At 42.0% G+C, this 20,447-nt stretch overlaps 1 protein-coding gene across 2 annotated transcripts in view; it reads right to left on the reverse strand.

The window, feature by feature from the left end:
* The window catches only part of MYOF (myoferlin), a 106,340-nt gene extending 86,291 nt beyond the window's left edge, over positions 1–20,049 (reverse strand). For both annotated transcript variants that reach the window (XM_077350275.1, XM_077350274.1), the window contains exons 1-3: positions 19,861–20,049; positions 13,717–13,772; positions 12,207–12,298 (exon numbers count right to left, since the gene is read on the reverse strand). In XM_077350275.1, the coding sequence (XP_077206390.1) occupies positions 12,207–12,298; positions 13,717–13,772; positions 19,861–19,948 (236 nt within the window). In that variant the 5' untranslated portion in view covers positions 19,949–20,049. The remainder of the gene's footprint in view (positions 1–12,206; positions 12,299–13,716; positions 13,773–19,860) is intronic.
* Between the last annotated feature and the right edge of the window lie 398 nt (positions 20,050–20,447).

Raw genomic sequence — 20,447 nt, forward strand, 5'->3', positions numbered from 1 at the left:
ATATGCTACAAGGTGCAATTCTAGCTCATCTCCTCATGGTGCACCGTGAATAACACTAAAGAGCTGAAATTTTTGGTTGCCATATAATCGTAGTATCTTCTGGCTGCCCTACACACATGGAAACAAACAACCAATCTCAGGACTACTTGAATATTTGAATTTATAAGCAAGTCTAATTACAAATCCCATTGGCCGATTAAATAAATTTAGCTCCTGTTCAAGAAACTGATCTTGATAATGAAGATCACGCATGCCACAGAGAGAAAATTGTGCAATATAAAGTTATTGGAACATACCCTCATACCTATGTTATAGTGACATGTCTGAAGCAATATTGAAATGGGAACTTTAGTGCCCTGAGGTAACGTGAATATAAGTAGAGTTGTAGAGTCTGATTTGTCACACATACCATCTAGCTAGGTTCTCATCTTTCTCTCCCTCTCTCTCCCTGTGAAAGAATAAATGGAAAATATGGTGGAATTTTTTAAGCAAGCAAGGGCCTGCTGATGGAGAAGATGGCTGATCAGGTATCTCCTAAGGTCCAGAGGCTGAGAGAGATAAGAAATTTTCTACTGTTATTTAGTAAATAAAAACTGTAGTCATTTAATGCCAGAACTGTGTTAATTGCTTCTGTATATTTAAATTCCAGAGGAATAGCCATGTTAGAGTTTTGCAGCAGAAGGAACAGCAAGCCCTGGACATGTTACAGGTTAACACATTTGTTATGTTCAAGTGGGTAGCTGTGTTGGTCTGAAGTAGCATAACAAAATTTGAGGCCAGCGGCACCTTTAAGACAAACGATCATGAATAAATCTTTGTTGGTTTGAAAGTTGCCATTGGACTCAAATGCTGTTGTCTATTTTGTATGTGTTATTTATATATGCAATCTGCTTCCCTCTTGGCTCACAACAGGTTAGAATCATAGAGTTGGAAGGGGCCATGCAGGCCATCTAGTCCAACCCCCTGCTCAATGCAGGATCAGCCCAAAGCTTCCTAAAGCATCCAAGAAAAGTGTGTATCCAACCTTTGCTTGAAGACTGCCAGTGAGGGGGAGCTTACCACCTCCTTAGGCAGACTATTCCACTGCTGAACATCTGACTGTGAAATTTATTTTCCTGATATCTAGCCTATATACTTGTAGTTTAAACCCATTACTGTGCGTCCTTTCCTCTGCAGCCAATGGGAACAGCATCCTGCCCTCCTTCAAGTGACAACCTTTCAAATACTTCAAGAGGGCTATCATGTCCCCTCTCAGCCTCCTTTTCTCCAGGCTGAACATTCCCAAGTCCCTCAATCTATCTTCATAGGGCTTGGTCCCTTGGCCCCAGATCATCCTCGTCGCTCTCCTCTGTAAACTTTCAATTTTATCCACGTCCCTCTTGAAGTGAGGCCTCCAGAACTGCACACAGGACTCCTGGTGTGGTCTGACCAGTGCCGTATACAATGGGACTATGACATCTTGTTGATACAGCCCAAAATGCCATTCGCCTTTTTTACCGCTGCATCACACTGCTGGCTCATGTTTAGCTTACAATCCACAAGTACCCCAAGGTTTCGTTCACACAGAGTATTACCTAGAATAATTAAGTAATAATTAAAACATGCATTAAAACAACATTTTTAAAATACCCCCAACCTCCTAAAAAACGCTTGCTGTTGATACCTCATCAAAAACTCTGGCAAACTAACAAGCCCTGTAGCACCTCCTGAAGATCTCCAAAAAGGGAGCTCTCCTCCCCTCTCTAGGGGACCCCATTCCACAGAGTAGAAGCTGAGATGGAAAAGGTTCCACTAACCATTTATGCACTGGGGACTTCACTGTCCCAGCTCCCATGCAGGAGCACAAATCAGGGGTGGATGAGGCACACTGAGCCAAATGCTCCCTTGTGTGGGTGCAGGAAGAGGTGGGGCAATCTGCCACGACTAAAACTCCAGCCTGCAGCCTGACATGAAACCTCCAGTGCATAAACAGTCAATGCCAGGCTGGCTTCTCTAACAACAGCCAGCAGGTGGCAATCTGAAGGCTGGTTTTGTCCCATGGGAACAGCTTGGAAGAGACAGTCCTTCAGAGACATGGGCTCCAGTCAATGAAGGGTTTGTCAAGGTCATAACTAGTAGCTTGAGTTGAAATCAGAAACAAACTGGCAGCCAATGCAGCTGTTTCAAAATGAGCAACACATGTTTCCATCACCTAACCCCTGCCAATATGCTAGCTGCTGCATTTTGTGGGTTGTCTTTAAGGGTAGCTCAACGTAGAGTGTGTTACAGCAATCCAGCTGTCGAGTTACAAAAACATGGGTCTGCGTGGGGGGATTGGGCTGATCTACAAAAGGGAAGAGCCACTGGGGTGATTGCCCAAGCACCTCAAAAGCTCTTAATCTGCTTTTTGCAGAGCAGAGCACACTTGGTCAGCTGCATGAAACAAGTACTTCAGATATTTCTGCATAGCACTTTCTCTTTCACCTGCTTCCATTTTTGGAGAAGACTATCTGAAACTCCTTGATTAGGCACATTTTTGGCACATACTGATCACTCTACAGGATATGAGGATGTGGGAAGGGTTAGTGAAAAGAATCCTCCAGATTCTACCGACTCACTTCCCATTATGACTTTATGTGGATTTATCTTTTGCCCTCCCTCCCATCCTCCAATTATAGAACAGAAACCTTGATCCCCTATAAATAATTGCAGTTGTTCACCATACATTTTCCTGAAGACTTCATAAGAATCTCCTTTAAGCAAAACCAGGGAGAATAGACAAAAAAATCCCATCTACCTGAACCATAGACTGTGATTGACACATGTACTTTTACGGATCTAAGCACAGAGTGTGTTTAGAATATTATTTTCTGTCCAACTTCCTCTTCACAATTTTCAGAGTCGGTGCTTTCCTTATTTTTAAAGACTTGGTGCTCTTAACTAGAAGTAAAAGATACAATCTAATCCTCCTTACACTGTACAGTTGTCCCCAAAGACCACATTTGGCATTTGGTAAGATATGTTTTGTTCACAATGTGTCTGCCTCACATCATTGATCTTTTCCTGCCAGTTATTCCATCTGACACGATAACTCAGCAAATTATAGCAATAACTTCCAACCTATCTTCTTTACATCTATCAGTGGGGTTCATGGGTTTAACTGTAAAGAAGATAGGTTGGAAGAACATTGCCCCCCTGGGGGGTTTGAAGTACTCATCATCACCCTCCATCCCCCAATGCCCTTGTTCGGGTAGGGGAGAGTGGTATTTTCCACCGTGTTGGGTATTTTTATAGTCTTTTAACGGGGGTTTTAATGGGGGATTTTAAGACTATTGTTACCCGCCATGAGCCTGTAGGGAGTGGCGGGAAATAAATCGAATAACAACAACAACAACAACAACAACAACAACAACAACAACAACAACAACAACAACAACAATAACAATAACAATAACTGATTCTCAGCCTGCTGCTCTGCGGAGGGGGGGGGAAGGAAATAAAGTTTACAAAACATCTCTCTTCCTCAAAAATGTTCTTTTAGAAGGAAACCAAAACTGATTTCTAGGCAGGGACCAGGGACTTGTACATGCTCAAAATATAGTGCCACGTACCCAGCCAAGCAGTTCCTCTGTGAGAATAGCAATTCAGCTGACTCCCTTCTCCCACTGGAGACTTCAGTTTTGGCCTTCCTTGTGCTGTTCCCATGGGTCTTACAATACCCAGGGACAAAATTTAGTCTGGGGAGCAGTCTACAGCAGGAGAGGGAGTGGAAAAGTCCTGCTCTGCAGATGGTTAAGACACATACCATTGTGTGTGATGAACATTCAGAACAATAGAAATGTGGTTCACTGGGAGTAATTCCCAGGTGTTCTTGCTTTGGCCTACACTGACTGATATGTCCTCAGTTACTGCAGATTACCAGAAATAGAGCACCTTATTCAAAAGAGGTGTATAAATATAAATGGCCTCATCTACCAGCTAATGGAAGACTAATCAATAGGACAGTTTCTTTTCGTGTTTCCTATCAAAGCAGCCAATAGGGCGCTGTACGAATACTATCAAGGAGTTTTATTCCCATCCCTTACTTCTCTATACCTTCTCCAAAAACTTTCTGAACATTCTTTTTTCCTATATAATCTTTCCATGTTCAATTCTATCCTCTCTCATATTAGCCCTTCTCCCCAGCTTTTTCGCTCTTTTAAATTCCCCTTCCTTTTCTAGGTTAGCATTTTTATCTCACTCTTCCTTTAAGAAGTTCAGGGCAGGGTCCCCTCCTAGTTTTATTCTTACAACTCTGAGAAATGAGCCAGACCAAGATGAGAGTTTGATCCAAATACATTCAGTGACTTTTGTCGTGGAGCTTTTAAGCCAGATTTTGCTGCCAAAATCTTGCATGCTACGTTATTATGGGCTTTTCTTTACGTCTTAAAAATCTGTCAAAGCAATGATGTTACTGTATAGTTATGAAGGACAGCCCCAGCACCAAAATCCCTTAAGAAGCAGGGGGGAAGATAACCTTGGCACTCACACAAGATTCTAGCTGCAGGCAGCACTCTAACGTTCTTTGCACAAGATTTCCATTTACATGGCATTTCCTGCAGATCAAATTTAAATTGTGGGAACCGGTCACGACATGGGGCTATATCAGTTGCCTGCTCTTGTTGGGCAACAGCTTTCCCTGCTGTGCCTTCTGCAACATCAAAACACATCTTATTACACCAAAAGAATTAATGCGAACAGAGACAATGGGGCGCTGTCTTAGCACTGCCGTTTTCTGCTGGAGTGAAAATGCATATTGTATTGAATATAGTATTGAAACCGGCCCTCTATTCTGTACTCATATCAGCGCCACAAACCACTTGGTTCTATGAACTATGCCAGAGGATACGACTCCTCCTATATGAAGCAAACATCCCCCCCCCCTCGTATATATGATTTAAAACACCCTATCAGGATGTAACATGTATACAGGATAAAGAACTAGAAGTTGTTTGAACAGCTCTGTTTACAAATGTGAGGCTGCCATCCTGATTCACACCCATCTGGCATCAAGTCTGGCTGAACACAGATGGATTTACTTCCAAGTGAGCATGCAGAGGATCGGGCTGCGAGAGAGTTTCAGAAATGTGCAACGATTGTACATTCCTTGCTGTGAAGTAATGGCTGTTTACTTAAATAAGGGAACCGGCCTACCAATTTGCTCCTTCGTTGCTAGGTTACCAACCATTCAGTGTCTGGAAAAAGCGTGTCAGGACTGCCAGCTTCTCCTACACAAAGAATACAATCACTTCACTTAAACTTTGGTGAAACCGGCTTCCTGCGACATAAAAATCTAGTGTGTAGAAAGGGAACATGTTCCTCCATTATTATGATCCTTTTGAATTAAAACAAAACTAAAGAAGGGGGGGGGGGATAAAGAAATCTGAAATTCCAAAGAGTGAGCCAAGATAACAGAAAACAGATGGGTTATTTTTCCATCCAAATATCTAGAATGGGAAAAACTTAGTCATGCAATCTGCGACGTGGTATAGGTCTATTGCTCTTTTGCAGCAGTGCATTGACATTATGCAGTTGTGGGTTTTCCAAACTGCTTTTCCAGTGATCTTATATTTTATGGCTGCTGCAATGATAACATAAAGCCCTGTCTGGTCTTAAATCTGATAAGGCTTCTGCGAGTCCAATCAAGTTTCAAGAACTGGAAAAATATGCACTGTTCATGTTCATGTCTTAAAGTACAGGGGCATGCCACTGCAATGAGTAGTTTGTTGGTGGTGCACAGCTGCAAGGAAAAAACTGAACTTATTCTCTTAAGACAAAAGACTGAAAACTGGTAGAAACAGGAACAGCCTTTTCTCTGCTGGGAATGGAATCCCATGTATTTGTGTTGCTTTGGTCAGAAAGATCATCCAAGATTGACAAGTAAAGGCCATACAGTTAACTGGGAAGTCTTCATAGATGGTCCCTGTTGAAGCGAGACTCAATGAAGTTCATGCAGGACTTATCAGTAGATTTTGGCCAAAGAGACTGAGTAAAACAGAAGCTGTGCCAAAAGAAGAAGAAGAAGAGTTGATTCTTATATGCCGCTTTTCCCTACCTGAAGGAGGCTCAAAGCAGCTTACAGTCGCCTTCCCATTCCTCTCCCCACAACAGACACCCTGTGGGGTGGGTGAGGCTGAGAGAGCCCTGAGATTACTGCTCGGTCAGAACAGTTTTATCAGTGCCATGGCGAGCCCAAGGTCACCCAGCTGGCTGTGGGGGATTGCAGAATCAAACCCGGCATGCCAGATTAGAAGTCCGCACTCCTAACCACTACACCAAACTGGGGGGGGGGGGTGCAGCCCTTAAATCTACTGAGATTTCTGTAGTAGTCCCATTTAAAGGTGCTACTTTGTTCTTAAAAATAACACCATAACACATATTTTTACCAGGTTTGGTAAGTAAATCTTAGTCCTGATAGCTTTAGGGGAAGGTCAAATATCCCAAAGATTGGTATGGGTGAGATCAGGAATGTGTCACATGCCTCTCTTCCCCTCCTTTCAGGTGCACCATGATTCCCTTCCTCTTGCTTGGCAAGCTACAGATTGCTGTTCACATATGAACCACGGTTTGCAGCACGCCATCCATCAATTGTAATTTTATTCAGCAACAGTGAATATCAGCTGAAGAGTCAGTCACAGGAGTGAATGTAAGCTGCTTATACTGAATCAGACCAAAGGTCTATTTAGGTCTGTATAGTCCGCTCTTGACTGGCAGCCCACCCAATCATTTTCACTAGAGATGCTGTGAATTGAACTGCGGACCTTTTGCATGCAAAGCAGATGCTCTACCACTACACCACAGTACCTCCCCATAGTCAGTAGTTATGAGAAGGACCAGCTACAGATCTATTCACTGACAAGAGTTATTACAAGAGATTATATGACACCCATTAAATGGTAAGGTAAAGGTAAAGGTATTCCCTGTGCAAGCACCGGGTCATGTCTGACCCTTGGGGTGACGCCCTCTAGCGTTTTCTTGGTAGACTCAATATGGGGTGGTTTGCCAGTGCCTTCCCCAGTCATCACCGTTTACCCCCCAGCAAGCTGGGTACTCATTTTACCGACCTCGGAAGGATGGAAGGCTGAGTCAACCTTGAGCCGGCTGCTGGGATCGAACTCCCAGCCTCATGGGCAAAGCTTTCAGACGGCTGCCTTACCACTCTGCGCCACAAGAGGCTCTTCCTCATTAAATGAGGAATTAAATGAGCAGCACTTCCTCATTAAATGAGCAGGCAGTGTGATGCAGCGGTAAAAAAGGCAAATGCCATTTTGGGCTGTATCAACAGAGGCATCACATCAAAATCACAAGATGTCATAGTCCCATTGTATACGGCACTGGTCAGACCACACCTGGAGTACTGTGTGCAGTTCTGGAGGCCTCACTTCAAGAAGGACGTAGATAAAATTGAAAGGGTACAGAGGAGAGCAACGAAGATGATCTGGGGCCAAGGGACCAAGCCCTATGAAGATAGGTTGAGGGACTTGGGAATTTCAGCCTGGAGAAAAGGAGGTTGAGAGGGGACATGATAGCCCTCTTTAAGTATTTGAAAGGTTGTCACTTGGAGGAGGGCAGGATGCTGTTTCTGCTGGCTGCAGAGGAGAGGACACGCAGTAATGGGTTTAAACTTCAAGTACAACAATATAGGCTAGATATCAGGAAAAAGTTTTTCACAGTCATAGTTCAGCAGTGGAATAGGCTGCCTAAGGAGGTGGTGAGCTCCCCCTCACTGGAAGTCTTCAAGCAAAGGTTGGATACACACTTTTCTTGGATGCTTTAGGATGCTTAGGGCTAATCCTGCGTTGAGCAGGGGGTTGGACTAGATGGCCTGTATGGCCCCTTCCAACTCTATGATTCTATGATATGATTCTATGAAATGGTAGCACAGTTAAATATAAATATGCTATTTATATCTGATTAATGGATATACTTGCTTAGACAGCAGGCTGCTTGTAACTACTGATGACAATCACCAGATTACTCGGTTACATTATAAATGAAGGTGCCAATTTTCTTTCTACCAGTCCTGGCTCCTGGATCTTTAATGGCAATTTGAACTGTAGTCATTTGCTGGTTATTAGTTCTGCATTGTGTACACCTGCTGATTTCCAAAAAAAGCAACCTGCCGTTAGAACCTCAAGAGCATGCCAGGACACTTTTTTGATGCGGATGCCCACTCCGGTTACAACTAGTGTTGCATGTGGTTGTACATGAGTGGCCTACAGGGTAGTTACTTCCCCAGGAAGTCTTCTTTGTTGTACTGCAAACAAGCCAAGAAATGGACAGAGTCAGCTTAGGAGGAAACAAGACCCAATTGAATTCATGGCTTAAACTGCTTGAAAGTTCAGAAAAGAAACTATTTACTTTTAAAAAAATTCATGTCACTCCTGGCTGGGGATATGTCTGGATTTCTTTCACAGCTGTACAGTTCCCCCCATAGCTTCCTTAAAATCTGACACATGGTAGTCCATGCTCAGTACAGGTGATAACAACATATGTGAAGCCCACATATGCCAAGAATTGAGCATTGACCTGTAAACAGACATTATGACATCTAGCTCACTGCCCCTCTTTGGTTAACATATGAGACAAGCAATTTCAAATAATGTTGAATGTACTGGGTTGGATCCTCTACTTATTCTTAGCTGGCACAAGGGTACTTCTGCCACAGGGGGAAGGGGGATAATTTTTACTGATTCACTTGAGAGCCTCACATGGGGGATGAGCAACAGGTGGCAGCAAAGGAGTAAGCAGGAAACTTCTTTTCTATAAATCTAAGACATTAATAACCACTGATACTGAAAATAAGCCCACAGTTCACCTCAACTACTAAAAATTTACAATTCACCATAAACGGTCTTTATTTGCTAAAGAGAAGGGTTATAAATTACGTCTACGGACGTATTTATGGCACTTTGTTTACAATATGTCACGTCAAAAAGGGAGTGAAACAGAAATGAAGCAAGGAAATGCCCTTCCCAATGACCATCTAATTAAATGCTAGGCGCGAAACACTTGAATATGAGTCACAAAAAGGAAACAGCACACAATAAGATGGGAAGCTTCAAAGCAGTCATTACTGCTTTCTCTTTGATATTTGCTGAATGGGTGGGCCTCTGAGCAGTTAATCCAGAGACAACGCACACTTTTTACACTGCTATGTCCACACTGGTGGTGGGGATGGAAAGGGTCGTCAAGAGATCAGGCTAGCCTGGGCTACCCAAGTCAGGGATGTCCACATTAAGAGAGAGAAACATCTACCAACAAGGATTCTTACCCCTTCCACATAAGGGAGGGCAGCTAGCACAGCACAGCACTGAGCACTGCTCACCGCACCATCACTGCTGCTAATCTTGCAAGACCGTCCCCAATTTCCTGCCCAAAATGGATGGCAGAGGCAGCACAGCTGCCATCTACTGGGGTGCTCCCTGACAATGGACATCACATCTGTTATCATTTCCGTTACAGGAAGCACGGCAGTAGATGTGTTCCACATCAAAAATCCACACACACAAACAAAACTGCAATAAAACCCTGACATTTTATCCCACCACTATAATTTAATGCACTAAGAGTTTGATCATTATGGTAATAAGAGTAATGGTGAACAAAAATCACACTGAACAAAAACAACTATGATGCTACTACATTGCTCTTTTGTATATCTTCACATCAGGGGAAAACATGCCACAATATGTGGTTGGTAGCAGTTCTGCACACAGCCTGTATTTCTCACTGAAGATTACAGCTCATACACACATTCTGAGTCAGATCATTGGTTTATCCAGCTCAGAATTGACTGGAAGGGTCTCCCCAGAGTCCCTGGCAGAAGAAGTCCTTCACTTCAACTACAGTCTGAACCTTTTAAATGGAGGCGTTGAGGCTAGAATGTGAACCGAGATCCAACCCTGTAGGGTCAATTTCATTTCATCAGATATGTACATTGGACTTATGTGGAAAGAACCCAGATGTAATATGTATTATGTAATCTGGATGACCCAGATCTCAGAAGCTAAACAGGGCAGTCCTTGATTAATATTCGGATGGGAGACCTCCAAGGAATACCACGAGGGAGAGGCAGGTAATAGCAAACTGCCTCTGAATGTCTCTTGCCCTGAAAACCCTGCTGAGTCACCATAAGTCAGCTGTGTCTTGACAGCCAAAATAAATATTGTTACCCAAGATAATAGCCCAATGAGCATTTGGGAAAGACTTCTAGCTGAAACACTTATGATCCTGACCCAAAATCTGCTGAGGGGCTTTCTTAGGCCCTCCCCATTTTTATCCAAGCTTTATTTTTTGGGGGTGGAGTTTCCATAAGTTTATCAGCCCCTTTTGCCCATTTGCCAGTCCCTAGAAGTTTGGCCTTTTCTTAAATATTAAAAGGCAAAAATAATGACCACTGCAAAAAAAAAAACTAGACATGTCACCAAAACAATTGATGGTGAAGAGAACAAATTTGGCCAAGAATTTGTTTTTCTTGGATCACATAGTAGTGGTTGCAGTATGGAAATTAAATGACATATTGATCTGGGTCACTCAGCAATGATAAACTTGAACCAAGCATGGAAAAGCAAGGATGTAAGCCTGATTACCACATATAGATCATTTCTATCTGCCATATTTCCGGTAGCCACTTTTGGTCATGACTGCTGGACGAGGAAGAAATTGGACAGGAGGAGAGTTGATTCATTTGAACTCTGGTGCTGGAGAAGGCTTCTGCAGATTCCATGGACAGCAAAAGTCACAAACAAGGAAACCCTGGAGTGCATAAAGCTTGATATACCACTGGAAAGCAATATCACAACACCCCAGTTCACTTCCTTTGGCCATATCTTCTGATCCAACTCAATGGATAGAGCAGTTATGTTAGGACTGGTCAGTGGTCAAAGGAAACCAGGTCAACGAAGAACACAGTGGTTAGATACAATCAAAATGGACACTGGCCAGAACATTATAAAAGAAGCAGTGCAAGATCGGAAGACATGGAGACAGCTGAGCCACAGTATCGCCAAGAGTCAGACACAAGTGAATGGCTAACATCATCCTCATCCTTATTCTCATGCCTTTTGTCAAATTTTACTTTGAAAATAGAACATCCTTCTTATCTGGTTGTTGTGGGTTTTCCAGTCTATGTGGCTGCGGTCTGGTAGTTTTAGTCCCCACAACAACCAGTTGACTTCAGCCATGAAAGTCTTTGACAATTCATTGAACAGCCTCCTCGTTCCTCTTTTAATTTACTTCCACCACAATCCAAGTGCGCTTTCACTGAACCATAAAAGTTTCATTTTGTCTCCACTTATCAGTTCCCCACCCCCTGATCCATTCTTACTGGACCTTCGAAGCATCTTCCTCCCACTTCACTTTTGACTTACAATCATATGTTGCAAGTGCTCTAGTGTAGCATGCCACAAACCAGGAAGTGCAGGAAGCAATCAGAGCATTTGAAGAGAAGGGAAGAAAGAGGCACAAAGAATGTTGAAACCCTCTGATTGCTCATATGAAACTAAACAGGGTACAACATGTGAGCTGACTAATTGTCAGGATGATAACCAAGGAGGCAGAAATATATTTACAGCACGGCTCATTGCACTCACAGTTTAAAAATACTGATGAAAAGCCAGAAGTTTGAGTCCACCAAGGTTTTTATTAAAGATATAAGTTTTCGTGTGCAAGCACACTTTTTCAATTAGAAAAAAGTCACATAGGATTGCCTTATGGAAATATGAGCAGCTGTGGCTACGTTTGGAAGGCACCTCTTTTAGATGCAGTTGGCTCTGGGAAACTACTTCCATGAACTACTTGGCCCACAGAATATCCAGTAGAGGAATAAGGATGTCAGCCCCAGATGGGACCTGGGGATCCCCTGGAATTATGGCTCATCTCCAGACTAGAACAATCAGCTCCCCTGGAGAAAATGGCTGCTTTGGAGGGTGGAGTCCACAGCATTATACTCTTCTGAGGTCCCTCCCAACACTAAATCCCATTCACTCTCTACTGTACCCCCAAAGTATCCAGATATTTCCCAATTCAGAGCTGGAAACCCCAATCCTGCACTGTATTTGAAGTTTAAAAAAACATTTAGCTAATGCTATCATACAAGCTTTGAGCAACATTATTTGATGCTACTGTTAAAGATCACTTTATGGTTAAAATAAAATTAAAGGCTTCTTCTTTTTAGATAAACATACTTGTTTTGTCCGAGGGTTTCAAAGTCCTTCACAACAATCTGCAGGGATGATGATATATCCAGAGCTATCCCTTTCAAGTCAAACTCAAGTATCTGTGCAAAGAGAATCAGAAAAGCCGTTAAATCCTGGAACAAAATAAATAAGCAACTAAAAACTTTTAATGAATCAACTTACACTTGTTTAAATTAAGGTTGACAAACTCCATGTGAGGGTATGGAGATTTCCTGGAATTTCAACTGATCTGCAGACTGTATACATTACTCCATTATTTAGTACTTATTTAATAATTATTTCTCCCGGAGAAAATGGCTGCTTTGGAAGATGGACTACTCCCACACTTGCAGACTCCATGCTCCCATCTCCAGGTATTTCTGAACCTGGAGTTGGCAACCCTAGTTTGAATCTGTAACACAGTTAGATGTTTGGAACCTACCATTGCATCTGATTATCTAATGTGAAAGTGCCTTGAGAACATCCCCCAGGTATGTTCAGACAACCTCAAGTGTGTAAAACCCAGTGGGAAGGGACTTGAGCCATGCATGGCACCCAGCAACAATGATTCCAACACCACCAGTGGATTAACATATAAAAGCACTGATCTTTCTTTTATTGGGGGGGGGGTGTTGGAGGACTATGTCAGACACTTTTTTTTATTCAAACAAGTAAATCGTATAAAGGCAGGACAAACTTGTCTGCACCAGGCATTTGGATGTATCTAAAACATGTTTATGTAACTGAAATACATTTTGTCAGACAGCAGTGGTACTGTGCCCTCAAAGGCTCCACTTCCCACAAAAGGTGGTCTGGCTGTACAGCCTTTGCCTAAAGATCCGTGGGTCCCTTGAGAAGCTGAGGGTTAGAGAAACCACAGGAGCATCAGAGATTTTGCAAGAAGACTGCGGCAAGACCTGGGAATGGACAGAAATTGCCCCCTCTCTATTGTACAATCTTGTCTGTAAATGGTGCTTACGGAATAGCTGGTGTAAGAAAGGGGAGAGAGGAAAGCATTTCCCAGAATACTATATGAGTAGAATGGCAGTTCTGTGGAATAACTGATACTGAAATAATTGACACTGCAATAAATTCTTTTGTCATTAGCAAGGCCTCAGGTGACACATCCGTGGCTATTCTCCTGTACCTGACACAGCTCACTGCATTTTACATTTATTTGCCCAGCTTCTAGATGCATTTAAATGTGGAGCACTTCACTTTCCTAGTTCTCAATGAAGCTATTACGGAACCCAGAGGGAAAGAAGAAGAGCAAGTGCCCCTCCCTCATTTCTTTTGAAATAAAACTTGCATAAAGCGATGCATAAGCCATCTCCATGTGCAGGTGCTTCAGGAAGACCTAGAGATACATGGGGAACAGAAGCACTGGTGGAGCTTGTTTGTTTCCTCTCATTACTGCTGCATATGTTCAGAGCACTCAGAGAACCTCATATGGGCTGAGTTTTGTGCATGTGCTGTGCCCTACCCCCTTCTGCCAGAAATAAAAGCAAGAGCAAATCACCTCATTCCACACCGGGTTGAGTTCACTGTCGATTGACTTTGTTTTCTTTTTTTCATCTGCAAGTAAATAAAAAAGGAACATACCAAGTATATGTTAGCATATTAATTATTTCAAAGGCAAACAAGTGAATCCCTAACTGCATGGCCAAATTGAGTTATGCAACGGTTGGCCAGGGGGTTTTTTTTCATCAGGTGTGCTGTCAATCTACCTTCTAATAAAGACATACAAAGACTGTGACTTGTAATTTACGCAGATATTGATTGGTGATGTGCATTTTAAAAATATTCATATTCATTTAAAAAAATCATTTTTGTTATGCTTGTTAGTAAACTTGCTCATTATATTAATTTTAGTTTCTGGAAAAAATGCTTCTGTATGTGGGAAACAATTACCTGGCGATATCTTTGCCCACTGAGGTCTGCTGTGTCTGTTCGATTAATATGAGGCTGTCTGAGGCCACATTTTGGACGTTCTCCTTCCACAGACATGTCCGATCTGATACTGCTGGTGCTCAGCCCACCTTACTTTTAACTACCACGTAACCAAAGTTACAGAGCAGGCAGAAGGAAGGGGCCTTGGCTCTTTCAGGCAGCTTGTCACATTTCACCCCCAAGAAGACAAACAGTAGAGCTTAGTGGACAAAGTATAATGCAGCCCTAGGAAGCAAGGTAGCACCACAAAAGGAAATACTTCTTTACACACAGAGTGGTTAAAATGTGGAATTCATTGTCAGAGTATATAGGGATGGCTACAGGAACAAACAGATTTAAGAGGGGATTAGATGGATTCATGGAGGATAGGCCTATGCATGGCTACAAGCCATTTTGACTGAGAGGAACCTCCACTTCAAGGGTACTAAACCGCTGAATTCCAGATCCAGGAGGCAACATCATGGGAATGCTTCAGCCTCTATGCCTTGTTGTTGGCCTTTCAGGGGCACTGATTGGTCACTGTGTGAGACAGGATGTTGGACTAGATGGACCACTGAACTGATCTAGCAAAATGCTTCTTGTGTTTTTATGTTCTTAATGACACTACTACAAGTTTCCATTTACATGTACACAGTAATCAGATATACAAACAGGAAGACAGACACTAAGGGAAAGGGAAAGGGGGAACCTATCACACTAGTCAAAAAGAAAGACTCTATAAATACCAAATTTCCAAGAGAATAATGCTAGCTCAGGCAAAGATGAGGCTGGGGGAGAGCAGTGCTACTTCCATTGAATGGAAAAAGATCTCCAAAAACTACTGAGCCAGCAGAGCTATAATTGCTGGAAACATCACAGAAAGAAAAATCTCTCAGCACAATTATCTCCTTACTCAGGAGAATTGTGTTAATATCAGTTTCATTATCTCCTGACCTCTCTCAACCTTCTACCTTTCTTTCTGACCTGCTTGGAATCTCTGTAGCTGGCCACCAGGTGCCAGAAAACAAACGGGACTAATTTTTTTAAAACCTGATTTATTCATTGATTTCCCCACTTTCCCCTCTAGATTGACCTTTTCCGTTAGCTTGGGTTCTGGTTTGGCTTATGGCAATGATTCCAACTGCTGTTTAAGAGACACATTCTGATTTAACTCATCATCGCCTTAAACAATTCCTTGGAGAGGTGTGATCTCATTAGTATTGTATACAGATGACTCCTTTACCACAGTCATGCCTGGATCCAGGTTGATGAAAAATATCAGCCTACTAGGGATGCCGGTCCCCAGGTAGAAACTGAGGATCTCTTGGAATTCTAGCTCATCTCCAGACTAAAGCGATCAGTTCCCCTGGAGAAAACAGATGCTTCAGAGGGTAGACTCCATAGCATTAAACTCCGCTGAGGTCCCCCCTGCCCCCAGTCCTGCCTACTCCTGGCTCCACCCCCAAAATCTCCAGGTGTTTCCCAACCTAGAGCCAACAACTCTAGCCTAGGTATAAAGTGAAACAGCCAATCAGGTCCCCAAGACACATGTGAATTGGTCCTTTGGATGTATCATCATACAATCAATCAAACCTACCTTATAATCCTGGAAAATTAAATTATCTGCCTTCACTGCTACCACCGGTAAATGTTTTTAAGAGCCTATTATTTTCACCTCAAGGAATGTGTGTCATTAATATAAAAATTCCTTTTTTATGTGGAAATGTTAACAGGAAAATATGCAGTGTCTTACATCCAGCATATACTCTTGATGCATTAGTCTCCAGCAACAACACTCCAAATTGAAATAATCATATCCAAAATTGAACTGAACCTCTAAAGCAGGGGTAGTGGCATTTGATGGCATTTGCTGGCAGGGTCTCATGGGAATTGTAGTCCATGAACATCTGGAAGACCACAGGTTGACTACCCCTGCTCTAAAGCATTTTCAAATCGATTTCAGTAGAAGACAGACCTACACTGACATACTTCTAGGTCTCCCACCCCTTCTCCTTCTGAGCAACATGTGACTCATCCTGTAGACTTATAATGCCTCTGGTTCTTTCTGTTAGATGCAGCAGGGAGGTGCTGACTGCTTACCCCTTGAGCTGAAAGCAGGGAAACTGACTCATGTTATAGGAATTAACTTTTTTTTATGGTCTGTGCTGGATAATGTCTTGAGCCAGACATGAAAGACTGCAAAGTTACAATTTGCAAAGGAAAAGTCCCCTTTAAATAGAATCACATTTTAATTCTTGTTGCTTTACCCTGTATGTAACATTAAAGTGCACTGGATCCAATGGAGTGTTTTGCTAGGTGAAAGGATGGAAATCCACTGAGCATGACTTGGCTACCTCTCCTTACTGCTGCAGCCCAAAATGCCTTCCAAACTGCTGCTCCTGGGGTCCACTCACTGCCCACAAGGAGCAATCCTTCAGCATGCTTTTTATCCCTCTCTGACAGTGTGGAACTGCAATAACGATCTTTGAGCAAGACAAGCTAAGACTACATGCTTAAGCCTTCTTCCTTCAAAGAACGTTTAGTGAAATTAAAACAAACACTAAGGTGGCAGGTATCACTGGAACAATTTTATTTTAGTCAGTCAGATCTTCTGCAGCAAATCAGAAGCCCTGGTGGACAAGAACCCCCAGCTGGTCCTGCCCACTCTCTAAAACACTTGGTGGGCACTAAGAAAGGTGTCAGCAAGAGCCATGGTGTTGACGGGCACCACACTGGTTCTACTGGATGAAGGAAAATCACAAGTAATGGCCGAGCCACTGTTTTTACTTGTCTTGTTCCATCTACCAAACACAGTGAGGCTCAATTGCAAAATCTAAGAGGTGCAAACTGAGCCTATAGCCTTTTACCTGGCTTTTTACCTGAAACACATTCCTTTTATAGCTCTTTCATCGTTATAATAATCAAAAACAAACTGAGTGTACAGATACCCTTTCACATTAAAAGTGACCAAAACATCAGTTCAACCTTATCTCTGCTATTTTCAGTTTACACATAATGGTAATACTTTACCCTTCTTGGTTGCACCTACTTTTAATGTAAACTCCTTGCTTCTGTGATTTAACCACAGGGGAACTTACCAACTACAATGAGGGGTCACCATGGTTTAGGGGAAGGTCATGATTCGAGCTGGCCTGTGATAGCCCTTGACTGCTATCTACCATTGGCACCTAGCCATCAGAAATTCTGCATTCAGCCCTTGCATGTGCCATTCCTCTGAGATTTATCCTGCAAGTTTGCTTCTTGAGGCATGGTCCCTTGCTTTCTGAATGCACCTCCTCTCCCATGATGATTTGCTTGTACTGGACTTACTTCTACTCACACTTACTTTTGGCTCTGATCCTAGAAACACCACCCACATCCCAATTCCACAGAGGCACTAGAATTTCTGCTTTGCTTTCCCACTGCCTGGAAGGCTGATGCTGGTGGAAACTTCCAATGATATGACAAAATTAGCATTTGCAGCTGATTCATAGGTTACAATTTTTTGCCCTTCATTCAATACCCTCCCCCCAAAATCTGATTCAAATCTGCGTGTGGAAAACTGTCCCCCTGACTGATTCACCATGAGGCTACAATGACTCAATCCCAGTAACTGTTAGTGTTTTCTTGGGACTGTGGTCTCAAATTCTGACACACTCTGCACAAACCAATCTCTTTAAGCTGCTTACATTTAAGCATTCTGAATTATGAAGAAAAACATAAATTCTACAAATGATGTTTATTCCAAATAGAATGAAGAATGTTGTTGGTCTAACTCTACCCTGATTTGGTAGCCTTGTCAGATCTCAGAAGCTAAGCAGGGTCAGCCTGGCTAGTGTTTGGATGGGAGACCACCAAGGGATACCAGGGTTGTGACGTGGAAGCAAGGAATGGCAAACCACCTCTCATGCCTTGAAAACCCTATATCGTCACTTTAAGTCAGGTGGGTCTTGGTGGCGATATCACAATGAAGAAGCCTGGTGGACCATTTTTCCTATCTGCATGCCAGAAATACTTCTGGAACTGAAAAGATCCTTCAGCTGTGATTTTGCAGTGTTCACTTGCATCAACTTGCCTACTGAGGGAATACTTCCACGTCAATTTTCTCCATGTTGCAAAGTATTCTAGCTCATGGTCTATTCAGACCCAGCACTCTAGCGTAGCTGCATGCTGTAAATCTTTCAGGGAAGCTTTATCATCCCTGCTAATCTTCCTATTCTGAAATCCCTGTCAATCTCTTTTTGAGGGGTCCCTAAAAACACAGTTTGGAAATCAAAGCAATATTGGGACATTGTGATTCCTGCATTTAATTCTCCATACATGTATCTTACCACACGCAAATCCAGTTAGGCTGAGAGAAGGCAATCAAAACAGCTTGAAACAAGTCCAGTTGTTGGTGGTGTGAATCATAAATACCATTTTAAAATAAGACTGTATTTCAGCATTTGACTATTCTGTCCATGAATTTCTAAATTTTGGAAACAGTAAGTCTTTCATAATGTGTCTTTTTCTAACTAACTATTGCACAACATTACAATAAAATATATTTAACTCAGTGGTCAATCATTCTCAAGTTCCTGTTTTGCAGAGCACCAGTAGAAAGAGATTCATTCAACACAAGGACAGCACTGAATGCCCCTAAAATATGGCAACAAGATAGAAACATCAATCAATTATGAACAAAACGTGAAAGAATAGCATTTCACTTCTCCCAACATTATTTAAATATCTCATAAGTGTATCTTTCAAGAGACTGATCAACCTTCTGGTTATACCGTAGAAACTCTTTGGCGGTCAAGGCTTTGCAGCTATTTTTGTCTAGAAAATTTCTCAGGATCTTTTTTGTTTGTTTAGTTCAGCCTTTGCATCCAAGTCACAATGCTCTCAAGAACAGTATCTCCAAAGATCTGGCCATAGTTCAACTTGATATATTTACAGTGCAATCCTATGCAGTGTTATGCCAGTCAAATCCAAATGAAGTCAATGGGCGTAGCCTATGGTACCGCTGCATAAGACTGCATTGTAAGTTAGGTACATGGTGTGAAATTTTCATGCCTTACAAGCTGCAATATCAAAACCAGATCTTGTTAGAACTGTGGTGAAAGGAAGCAAGTCAAGTTGAAATCCACAGCAACATGTATCAAAAGGAAAAGAAGATTCAGGTGGGTAGAAAAATGTATTTACAGACTATCTCACCTTCATGATTTAGTTGGGACATTGAACGTTGTGTCCCAAAAGCAAAAATAAAACACCCTCCCTATAGAAAAAGGTGTCAAATAATGTGATAGTATTTAAAGTGTTTATAAAACTGAACAAAACTATAAAGGCAAAAAGTAAAAGCATTACCCTTCACAAAAAGCCTTCCTTTGTTCAGAAAGATAAAATACCAACAAAACAACTACTATCAAATTTATCATCTGCTGTTGCAAAAGAAGAATCACTTGGAAGCAAAAGTGCAGTTCAGTTGCAGATATATATAGGTACAGATAAGACAAGCCAACACAGATTTGAGACAGTTCTGAAACAGCATCTCCTGCAACCAACTCCCTATCATCATTTTTAATAAAGCTGTCTTATATTCTTATTTTCTTCAGCATGCACCCCAATCCAGATGCATATAATCAAGCCATATATAGTAATGACAGCTGTCATATTTTCTGACCCATACTTTCACACTACTGAGATTAAAATGCCATTTCTAAGATCTTCCTTCACAAGTTATTTTTTTTCTTACCTTTAAAAATAACTGTGGCAATTGGATCTGGTTTCCCAAACTTGTTTTTAGGGATATTTGAAGCAGATTCCACAATTACCCGAAGCATTGTTTTCAATGTTTTTTAAGGCAGCACTGTTTTCTAAAAAGAAACTTAAGAAAGTATGTGCTTCTTGCTCTCTGCAGCTTCCAGGCTGAAATGCCAGGAGGAGGAGGCAGGGGGTGGCTGTGTTATGGTGAAATGTAACTGATGGGTGGGTCTATGACGAGTTAGTTACCAAAGCCAACAAAAAAGGGATCTGTAAACTGACACCCACAGTTCCCATGGCTTTAGACAAAACTGGCATGAACTTGTGAATTCTGCTGGGCACACTGCAAACTAAAAAGATCAAAAGGGAATAAATCCTTTGTCATTGAGACAAGAAGAAAAGTAATTATGCATAAAATACTGATCTTAATTTCTACTAAAGTACCTAACGTTTGTCATTTCATCAGGGGACTTATGTAATGATGTTAGCACAATTCTTGAAGTAAAATGATATTCTGCCTTTCCATTTAGTTCCGTCCATGTGTTAGTTTTTATAGAAGTCTTTCCTCTTTCATGCCTG

This window comes from Paroedura picta, chromosome 8, assembly GCF_049243985.1.
Source record: "Paroedura picta isolate Pp20150507F chromosome 8, Ppicta_v3.0, whole genome shotgun sequence".
In the NCBI taxonomy this organism is placed as follows: domain Eukaryota; kingdom Metazoa; phylum Chordata; class Lepidosauria; order Squamata; family Gekkonidae; genus Paroedura; species Paroedura picta.